The sequence below is a fragment of the Drosophila ananassae genome, chromosome 2L (genome assembly GCF_017639315.1).
Source record: "Drosophila ananassae strain 14024-0371.13 chromosome 2L, ASM1763931v2, whole genome shotgun sequence".
NCBI classification, from domain to species: Eukaryota; Metazoa; Arthropoda; class Insecta; order Diptera; family Drosophilidae; genus Drosophila; species Drosophila ananassae.
In genome coordinates, this window is record NC_057927.1 from 4,599,502 (window position 1) to 4,610,244 (window position 10,743).

Here is a 10,743-nt window from a genome sequence, read left to right on the forward strand (position 1 = left end):
ATCAAGGTTACAACGGTTACGGTATTTACTGGAAAAACTTCAAAAATGATATTTCGATATAAAAAAAAAGTCATTAAACTATCGATTGCGCTCGGAACTAGAGAGAACCAGTTGGAACCAGTGCTCCAGTTTCATCTTTGCACCACCATTTTTGTTTGTAAAATGGAATAAGTAATCAAGTACTGGCTTAGACAACAATCACGGCCCCTAAAAACGCCCCAAGATGTTCAATGGCATGGTGAGAACCATCCGCGACAGTGTCGTGGGCACCTACCCGTCCTGTCACGCCAACTCGCGACTGGAAGAGCGCCGGGCGAAACAACGGGCGATGCGCCAGGAGCGCCGACGAAAGCCGGATAAACCAGACGACTTTGTTACCTACGAGGACTCGGGCAGCGACGAGGAGACACCCCAACAGCAGGAGGAGGTGCTCAACACGTCCTACAACCTTTGTGACTACCTACGCAGCCGGGAAAGTGGGCTCAGAGATGTGGGTACAGCTGGTTGTCCAGTTGAACTTTGTCCAATATAGTTGGAGTAGTACTTACCTGTCTTTTCTATGCATTCCACAGAGACGCAGCGTAAATGTAGAGTACACCAGTCGATATGTTCTCACCCACGACATGCTCAGGGAAACGCAAATCAGTTTGGGCTACATCAATAAGGTATTCTGTTCCAAATGGCTCAGTAGCCGCCAGGTTGTGTTCGGGACCAAGTGCAACAAACTACTCGTCTACGATGTCAATATGCGTCGCGTGGATGCTATTCCTACACTGTCAAACAATCGAGCTAATCACCCGGAAGTGCAAGGCGGACTACATGCCATTGAGTTGTCTCCCAGCCGTTCCTTCCTGGCCACTGGGGCCCGGAACTCCTCCGACATTGCTGTGTACCGGCTGCCCACACTGGATCCTGTATGCGTGGGCGAAGGTGGTCACCGTGACCTCATCATGGGGATGTGCTGGTTGGACGATCAGTTCCTCGTGTCCGGCTCAAAGGATTCACGTATGGCGCTGTGGCGCATTAACGAAGACCATATGGAGTTCCCGGACGGGGGAGAGGAGGCGTGTCCCACCTTTGCCACAATTCACCCACTTAGCGTTAAGGAAGTTCGCACTGCCCAGAGGGTGAGTAGTGTCTCACATAGGATTTTCTTGATCATTTACGTATATCCTCCTTGTTTAGATACGATCTCTCTGCTTCAACAAAGAGTTCAAAGAGATAGCCGCCCTCTCGCTCAACGGATACATTCACATATTTAACGCCGAGACCTTTAAGCAGACGCTCTCCAGAAAACTGCCAAACTGCCAGGACAATGTGAGCATCGCCTACCACAGTGACGGACTCTATGCCGTGGGGTGTCGATCATACACCATTCTGCTAGACGCGCGCACTCTGCAGACCATCAAGAAGATAACCTCCCGGTACAGTGGATGCGGCATTCGGGCCACCTCCTTTGAGGGAAATCTGCTGACTGTGGGAACGGGGTTGGGTATGCTTCTTTTTTATGATATTCGTGCAGGTAAATATCTGGAAAGCAGTGTCAACGCCTCGCGCACTGTGGCTCTCAAATGCAGTAAAGGAATTGTGGTAAGTTATCTTCATAAATTGTTAGATATTATTTATTTTTCTTCACAAAGAGAATAACACTTATCATAAAGCGAATCAATGAGTCAAATTTCTATTCCTTCTTTTTTCCAGTACCCAGAGGACGAAATGGACGGCTTCCAGCAGGTTAAATACGTTCCAGCCATCTACACGCACTGCTACGACAGCACAAGAATGCGTCTTTTTGCGGCGGGAGGACCTCTCCCGGCTACGCTGGTGGGAAACTATGCGGGAGTTTGGCAATAGAACAGAAGGAACCGGGGCTCATACAACTGATTAGGCTTTAAGAGATTTGTCAACATGTGATCTTTGATTTTTGGCATATTTTAACTACATTTTTAATCGGTTTTTAATTTGAATCTTACACCTGCGCATGTATTTACACTCTTCGGTGATGTCCGAAAATTTTAATTTTTATTTTATTCATCAAATTTGGTTTTAAATACCTTGTGTTAAGTATAAATTATATTTTTAGTGTGGACAGGACAGTATTCACACTTAGTAAATGTAAATGTATGCATAATTAACGATCCTATTTATATATAGTTCATATATATATAGTACATACAATACGATTAATGGAACACTAAGTAATAGACAACGCTAGAATCGATTTATAGTCTGATCTATATGGTAATAGAATTTCCAATTAAAAAACCATTGCGAAACTGACTGATTTCCGTGTATGTAAATAGAAGTGCGCATAGCACTGGGTGTATATTGCTCGACGAGTGCTGTATAGGGCGCTCAAAATAAGGGACGTAAACATACAAATATGGGAGGGTGTGTACAAAGTACGGTGTGCCAAAACAGCAACGGGTAATTTTAAAATACATTAATATAAAAGATAATTGTACAAGATTTACATAACATATGGTACGCAACTGGCCAACGGGAGGAATATTTCCACAAGCACACAACATCCCAGTAATCCCAGCGATAATACAACTCCACGGCGACCTTTAATTGCTGTTATTGTTATTTCCTCCCCACGCCGTAAGGAATCCCGTCCAGCCGCGACTGCTGCCATCTGGGGATACTGCAAGCACAAAAGTATTCATTTAAATGGAGTGACGTGGCGCTGGTTAATATTTACCTTTCTGGCCCTTTGCCACGCAGTTCAGCATCTCCATTTCGTTGCGACTTAGCCGGAGAATGGTGTTTAGTACGGGCACCAAGCGCTGCTTCTCGTCAGCATTGTTTAATGTAAGGAACTGAAATAAAAGTTTGGGTTGATTAAAATAATTGTAATTAAATCTATCTGCCCATGTATTACCTTTATAAATACGTTCTTTAGATATTCTGAGTTGTGCATGTGCTGCTCCCGCTCCTCGGATCGCTCCTGGCGGCGCAGTTCCTCCTTGAGCATGTCGTTCATCTGGGTCAGCTTGGCCAAATCCTGCTCGTTCTCGGCCAACAAAGCAGTCAAGTGCTTTATACGACTCTCCTGTTGTCCCAGACGCTCTTTGGTGGCCTGGAGTTGAGCACTCTGCACAGCATAATCTCCCATATCGTCCTCCTCCGGCTGGGAGACGCTGCGTCCGAAATTGGAGATGGTGGTCACTGTGTCGCTGCTAATTTGGTTCATCGACGCATTCAGCAGTTCATCCAGTGGCATAAAATCGTGGGATCGGCGCGAGGCAGTGGATATTTTGCGCTGAGCCGCTAGTTGGGCAAGGGAGACATCGCCGGCAGAGACATCCAGACTTGTGTCATGATCCTGCAGCAGAAAGTCGATCTTTGCCTGCTCCGGACTGGGCTCGCCACTCAAGCCGGAAGTGTTGCTGTGATGTGAAGCGTTGGCTTGCTCCTTATGAGACTCTTCCAATTGCTGGTGCAACTGCTTTAACTTCGTTTGGTGCGTGGCTTCTAATTGGTCCACCTGCTGGCGATGCTTCTGCATCAGATCCTGCTGGAATTGCATTTGGCGTTGATTCTCTAGCGTGAGTAGGTCATTCTGTTGACGCAGTTCGTCAACCAACGCCGAGAGTTCCTTGCTTCGCTTCTGCAGTGCGGCGTTGTCCTGCTGCATTGCCTCCAGTTGGCCATCGAGTTGAGCCAGTCGCGCCGCCCTGCCATCGTTGCTGTCCCTAAGCTTCCGCTCGCTCTCCCGCAAAGCAGTCAGTTCTTCCTCCAGCTCCTGTTCCCGATTTGAGCCCTTGTTCTGGTTTTTGCGCAGTACCGCCTGCGCCTTTAGCTTGTATTCGGTGTACTCCACCCGCATATCCTCTTGGGCTCTCTCCGCATTTTTTAAAGCAGTCTCCAGCTCGTTGTGGGCCGCCAAGTGAGCTTCAAGCTCCACCGTCCGGGCTTGCAGCAGCTCGGTAGCCTTATTCAACTTCGATTCATACTGCTGGGCGCCCTCCGCCAACTGTAGACGCAGTTGCTCGGCTTCCATCTTTGCCTTTTCCACGCCCTGTTCCAATTCCTTGCTCTGATTAAGGGCCTGCTGCTTGCCATGAACAGCATCCTTCACCTGAACCTGCATCCGGTCGATCTGTTCCTTCAGTTGGCGGGAATGCTCCGCCTCCCCGTTCTTGGCCTCCTCCAGAATGGCGATTTCCTTGCGCAGTTGAGCGACAGTGTTCTCTCTGCTGGCCAATGACTCCTTGACGGCATCGAGCTCACTTGACTTGGCAGCGAGCTTTGCACTGACATCGGCCAGTGACTTCTCAGCCGCTTCTATTTCGAGATTAAGAACATTGTTTGTATGGGAATGCTTTGCCTTCTCTTTGGAACGGAGCTTCTGGTTCTCGGCTCGGGCGGCGTTGAGGTCCTGCTGCAACTGAACCTGGGCCATTTTGACGGCCTCCAGTTCCTGCTTAAGGGCACCTCCCTGTTCCATCTCCTGTAGCTGTTGCGTCTGGTCTTGCAGCTTCTTCTTAAGTTTGGCGGCCAGAGCGCGCAACTTGTGATACTTCTCCTCGTAACCGTCTTCAAGCTCACGCAGGCGACTCAGTTCTTCGGCGCGTGATATTGTAGATGTCGACAGTACATCACTCTGGGCATCCGCGTTGGCCTGTTCAAGTTCCTCGATTTTACCCTGGAGCTGATCTATTCTCAGTGACTTGTCTAGCGTCGCTTGCTGAGAGGTTGAAAGTTGCTCCTCCAGTTCATGTTCCCGCTTGGCCTGCGCCTCGTGCTGCTCCTGAAGTCGCGAGATGGCATCTCCTCGTCCTTTTAGGGCTTCGTTCAATTCGCGCATTTCAGCAAGCAACTCGTTGTTTTCTTTTTCTTTCAGACCGAACCGAGCGAGCAAGTCTTCGTTGTGTTGCCGCAACTCTACGCATATGGCCTCCAGATCCTGAATTTTAATCTTCTGGCTATTGCACTCCTTTGCAAGGGTTTCGATATGTTCCTGCAGCTCCTGATTTTTTTGCTGGAAGAAGCTTAAATCTAATTCGTTGGAATGGTGCTCTGTATTCTGGTATCGTTGCTCTTTATTCATATTCTGCTCATTTTTGACTATTGCGGCCAGTTTTTCGATGGTGGTTAGCTTTTTGAGGACACTTTCTACATCTAGTTGGCTGTTCGGCAGCTCCTGCTGTTGCTGCTTCACAATCTTTGCCAACCGCTCAAGATCGTGAATCCTCAACAGCAAGCGCTTCCTATCAGGTCCGCTGCCAGATGATTCCGTGCCCTGTTTCAGTTTCTCGTTCTCCGCCTGCAAGGACGTCATCTTCGAGCAGAGTAACTGGGAAGCTTTGATAATCTCCACTTGCCATTTGGATACCGAGGCAGCGTATTCGTGCTGCGTCTCTAGAAGCACGCATTTGCACTCCTTCAGGCCCTTCAGTTTACGGTGCACATCGATAAAGCGGTCTTTTAGGGAGTTGAACTTTTTCCGCTGTTCCGAGTTGATTTCCTTAAGACCGTTGTACTTTTCCTGCAGCAATGCAGACTCCTCGGACACTATTACGAGTTGTTGTCGCAATTTGGAGTTTTCTGCTTCTGCTTCCTTGATTTTTCCAATGTCCGTTTCCAAGAGCTCCAGGTTCTTACGCTGCTCGTTGCCCAGGAGGTTGACCTGGTGCATAGCCTGCTCCATGCGCTCCACGTCCGCCAGAAGCTCATCATTTTCATCGCTCAGCCTGCCCAGCTGTCGCTTCAGACTCTCGTTTTCAATCTCCAGTTGCCCCATACGCTGCGCATCCTCCTTGTTCTTAGCTTTCAAACTGTTAAGCTGTTCCGTGAGGATAAGGTTCTTGTCGGTGAAGTCCTGCAGCATCTCCTGCATGGCCGGTAAGCTGCTCTGCTTTTCCGCCGCCCGTTTGAGGGCTTCCTTCAACAACCGATTCTCCTCGGTGAGTTCTGAAATGAGGACATAGTTCAGGATTAGTTCCAGAAACTTCTTCCTACCACCACCTTACCATCTTTCGCCTGTTTTGCTTTTTTGGCAATGTTTAACAGGCCCTTGTATTTGTTGATGATTTCATCTTTGCTCAACGCCTCGATGGGATTCGCGTTCTTCTGCAAATGCAAATTACCAATTGAGACGTCATCATCAAATTTAGTGACACTCTTTCCCTGACCTGGCCTTCCCTCGGTGATGCGGTTTCCATTTTAGCTACTTATTGCCTCCCTTCGCACCCAATCGTGGTCCAGTCATCTACGCCCTGATTGGTGTGGATTTTGGTCTTCCCTTTCAGCCAGCAAAGTAGATTTTCAAGGTATTTTAATGTAAATTAGCTAGGGTGAAGAAAACACTGAGGTGCCACTCTATCAGCTGTTAGGGTTCCCAAACCATCCCAAGTCCAGGTGCTTGAAAAGTTTAGAGGTGTACGATATAAGTTCAATAATATGAAAATGTTTCACTGCAGTCCATAATGTGTTTTTTTTTAAAGCTAAGCTATTACGCAGCGGTTTTTTTGATTAAGCCACTAATTTTTAGTAAATTTCATCTGCAACAAGTTCCACCTATCGTATCGGGATAAGTTATCGATTGGTCTATCGCCAATGTTCCATACCTGACAAGGCTAAAAAGCAAACAACACTTGGCATCTCTGATTGCGTCCCTTATCATTTTTCTTCATCCGCGGAAGTGATGGATTTGAGTGATAGCAGCCAGCTGGAGGATCCGTATTTCGTCTACAAGCATGAACAGCTCTTTGGCGATAGCTTTCCGCTCTTCAAGGAGATCCGGCGAATGGGCAAACTCTGTGACGTGACCCTGAAGGTTGTTTGCGTGCAATCACCCCTCTGAATGCATTATCTGGGATTCTAATTATAACTCACTTCATTCGATTCGTTGCAGGTAGAAGATCAGACTTTCTCTGCACATCGCGTCGTGCTGGCAGCCACAATTCCATACTTCTATGCGATGTTCACCAATAACATGGCCGAGAGTCGGATCAAAGAGATCACAATGAAGGAGAGTGCCATCGAACCGAGCGCCTTAGAGAGCCTCATCAACTATGTCTACAGCGGGCAAGTGCGAATCGACAACCAGAATGTGCAGAGCCTGATGGTGGGAGCCTCCTTCCTTCAGCTGTCCAATGTGCGTGACGCTTGCGCCAGTTTCCTGATCTCCCGCTTCCATCCGCACAATGTCCTGGGCATTCGCACCTTTGCCGATTCGATGATTTGCCGGCAGCTTATCGATGCCGCTGATAAGTATATTGACCAAAACTTTGCCAAAGTAGCCCAGTCGGAAGAATTCCTCGCCCTGGACTGCGACCAGTTGCTGGAGCTAATGCGCCGTGATGAACTTAACGTTCGGACTGAGGAGGTCATTTTTGAGGCCTGCATGAAGTGGGTTAAGTATGCAGAGAAGCGCTCCGAACTGTTCCCTCAGGTACTGGCTGCCGTTCGTCTGCCTTTGCTGTCCCCACAGTTCCTGGCTGATCGTGTGGCGCGCGAAGAGCTCATCCGGTCCTCGCACCAGTGCCGAGACCTACTAGACGAGGCCAAAGACTTTCATTTGATGCCCGAACGTCGGGGTCTGTTGCAGAGCTTCCGAACACGGCAGCGTTGTGGTGAGTTCTTTACCGGGCAAATATACGCTGTGGGCGGATTAGCCAGTACTGGGGAATCGGTAAGCACCGTAGAGATATACGATCCCCTCACCAAAAAGTGGAAGATGGGCGAGCAAATGTCAATGATGAGGTAACTATGAATTACTTTTTTTCAATCTTGTATTAAATGTCGATTTTCTTCAGATCTCGCGTAGGCGTCGCCGTATTGGAAGGCAAGCTATATGCCTTCGGCGGCTTTAATGGTACCGAACGACTCTCCACTGTTGAAGTCTATGATCCCCGCAAAAACAAGTGGTCACAGGGTTGTGCGATGCTTTGCAAGCGGAGCGCTGTGGGTGTGGCTGCCTTGGACGACTGTATCTACGTTTGCGGCGGCTACGATGGCGTCACTTCCCTCAACACCGTGGAGGTTTACTATCCCAAGACCAATACCTGGAAGACGGTGAGTCATGGCTTGATCATGTGAATGAGAACTCAACTGATCCATGTTGCTTCTACCCCACAGGTGGCTCAAATGATGAAGTATCGCTCCGCTGGTGGGGTAACGCAACTAAACGGCTATGTTTATGCTTTGGGTGGGCATGATGGACTGTCCATTTTTGATTCGGTAGAACGGTACGATGCAAACGAGGACTCCTGGGTGAAGATGGCGCCAATGCTGAACCGTCGTTGCCGACTAGGTGTGGCCACGCTAAATGGAAAGATATACGTATGCGGCGGTTACTGTGGCAATTCGTTCCTCCGATCCGTCGAGTGCTATGATCCGCAAACGGACACCTGGAAGCTGGTAACGCCCATGAATTGCAAGCGATCGCGAGTGGCTCTGGCCGCCAATATGGGCAAGTTGTGGGCTATTGGAGGCTACGACGGCGAGTCAAATCTATCCACAGTGGAGGTGTATGATCCGGAGACGGACAAGTGGACATTTATGCCTCCTATGTGTGCCCACAGTGGTGGCGTCGGAGCGGGAGTCATTCGGATCGAATAATCAAGCCAAAACCATTTCTAGCCACAGTTTTTATAGGTAAATTATGTAAATTGAGTCGAAAGCGATATAGTCTAGCACAGATACGTTTATTTGAGAGTAACTAAGCTTTAGAGGCCCAGGATGCGGTCGCCCTGTGCTCACTGCGCAGCTCAGCTTCTTACACTCTATAACAAAATTGTTTATGTATTTCTCACGATTCTTTAGTGTTTATCATTCCAGTTATGTAATTATATAGTTTTATGCCTAGCCTTAAATACTCACTAAATTTTTAATCATGTACTCCTTAATTCAATTAGAAATCTTTAAATATACGTACGTATATTGTAATGTTTGTTTGAAACTGGGCTACTTCTGTGTTTTCATATCAAATATTTAAAAGCTTTTTCCTTTTAATTAAACTGGAAAAAACAGTACACATTTTGTGTTATAAAAATTAATATTTAAAAGCTTGTTTCTTGAATTCTTTATCCTATCATTGCCCTTCCTTTGGCCTATTTTTTTGTGACGAAATTCGCTCATGGCATAAATCAATTGCGTTTGTGCCATCCATATGGGCGAAAAATACGTTTTATTTGTTCAGCAATAAATGATTGTCAAACAACAAAGAAATCCAAGCGTTAAAAAAAAGGAAAACTGCGAGGGCGGATTGAAAAGATTGGAACATATTCTGATCTAAAATGTATGCTTAGATTTTTATTCTTAAACCACTTATTCAAGTTAAAATCTAAATTCTTGCTTTATTACTTCTTATATTTGAATTATATTAAATAGAAAACATGCAGCTGCCCTCGCTATAGCCCAGCAGGGCGTATCAGAATTTCTCCACCCTTGTAATTTTCGAGATTCGACGCCCCACGCGGAATGCAATTTTAAATTGAATTTGCACCACCTGCTGCAATCCGACCAAAGCCAGCAAAAAGTTTTTGAGCAACAGGTGGGGAATACCACAACCAAAAATAGAAACAAACGACACAGATACAAAACAATTGGCTGTCTATCATTGACCCATAAAATGTCATCCGCTGTAAAGGGTCATAATCCAATTAAAGGCGCACTTACCGTCTATATTCCGCATTTATCAGCTGGTTCCAGCTGGATTGCGGCCGATGGCGCAGTGGAGGACCTTATCTGCCCAAGTCCTGCCCCATTTCACAGCCGCAGATATTGACTCAAGCGAAAGGGCTTTGCGGCGGCTCTATTTGATTTCGATAATCAAATCACAAATTGCTTGTCTATTGGCGGGCCATTTTATTTTAATTAAATGCTAATTATGTTTACCAATGGTTGCTGCAAATATTTGTTGCGTCACCAGGGGCGTTGAATTGAGGCAATAATGTAAGTTTATGGCCGAATGGGCGGATGATTCAGTTGTGTGGAAATCAGCTAATTGCCGCAACAAGCGCCGAAATCTGTTGCAATTTAAATGCAAATTTTCGCATCTGCAGCTTTTGCGAGCCGAAGGCGTCAGACGGAAGGGAATCTTTCGCGGAAGGATGCGAGATATGCTTATGCCAGCAGGAAGCCGCGAGCTTCCATGTTTAATTTTAGCCAAAAAACAAAAAAAAAGAACTGGCAGCGTGAATGTTGCATGTTGCAACAAGCAGCCATAATAGCCGTGCAGGCACTGGTCCCCGGATGTGTGTGGCATTCACTTGGCCTTTATGACTGGCGTGTGCCAAGCGGATGGCGGGTGGTGGGTGGTGGCTGGTAGTGGGAAGTGTCTTATCTTGAATGCCACGCCTCGACCTTGCCTCAAGTGCATTGTTGTTGCTGGGGCAGGACTGAATATTTAAGGATATATTTCGGCACGGGTTTATTGTCCGTCGTTTGTGCCGCGTTCGTTATAATTGACTCGGACGCTTTAAAGTCATTTATTTAAAGCGGTTGGCGTACACAAATGGTCAACAGAATAGACAATTCTTGGTCGCGAATCTTTGTTTTCTATATAAATCTATGCAATCAATAAAATTAACTCATTTGGGCTAAAAAAATAGGCATTTAACTTTTAAGTTTAAATAAAGTTGCTATAAAAAAGTCAAATAGTAAAGCAAACAGCCACCATTAGTTTTATAATAAATTCTATAATAGTATTATTTACTTTCATATTTAAAGCTAAACGTTTATTAAAAACTATACGATTTTCAGTATTTGTTTGTTTGCGATGTAAAACGG

General features: G+C 46.6%; 3 protein-coding genes across 3 annotated transcripts; 2 read left to right on the forward strand and 1 right to left on the reverse strand.

The window, feature by feature from the left end:
- The first annotated feature begins 96 nt into the window (after positions 1-96).
- Positions 97-2,281, forward strand: LOC6500534 (DDB1- and CUL4-associated factor 12). Its single transcript, XM_001953371.4, has 4 exons — positions 97-490; positions 573-1,127; positions 1,186-1,590; positions 1,702-2,281. The coding sequence occupies exons 1-4, from the start codon at positions 224-226 to the stop codon at positions 1,852-1,854; spliced, it is 1,380 nt and encodes a 459-aa protein (XP_001953406.2). The 5' UTR covers positions 97-223; the 3' UTR covers positions 1,855-2,281.
- Positions 1,983-6,376, reverse strand: LOC6500012 (GRIP and coiled-coil domain-containing protein 2). The gene is made up of 5 exons (XM_001953372.4): positions 6,141-6,376; positions 5,979-6,078; positions 2,885-5,919; positions 2,705-2,822; positions 1,983-2,647 (listed from the first exon to the last, which is right to left on the reverse strand). The coding sequence occupies exons 1-5, from the start codon at positions 6,168-6,170 to the stop codon at positions 2,571-2,573; spliced, it is 3,360 nt and encodes a 1,119-aa protein (XP_001953407.1). The 5' UTR covers positions 6,171-6,376; the 3' UTR covers positions 1,983-2,570.
- A 176-nt stretch (positions 6,377-6,552) lies between these two features.
- On the forward strand, positions 6,553-8,916 carry LOC6500535 (kelch-like protein 18). The gene is made up of 4 exons (XM_001953373.4): positions 6,553-6,784; positions 6,863-7,713; positions 7,767-8,025; positions 8,089-8,916. Exons 1-4 carry the CDS (start codon positions 6,653-6,655, stop codon positions 8,569-8,571), a joined length of 1,725 nt encoding a protein of 574 aa, XP_001953408.1. The 5' UTR covers positions 6,553-6,652; the 3' UTR covers positions 8,572-8,916.
- The last annotated feature ends 1,827 nt before the right edge of the window (positions 8,917-10,743 follow it).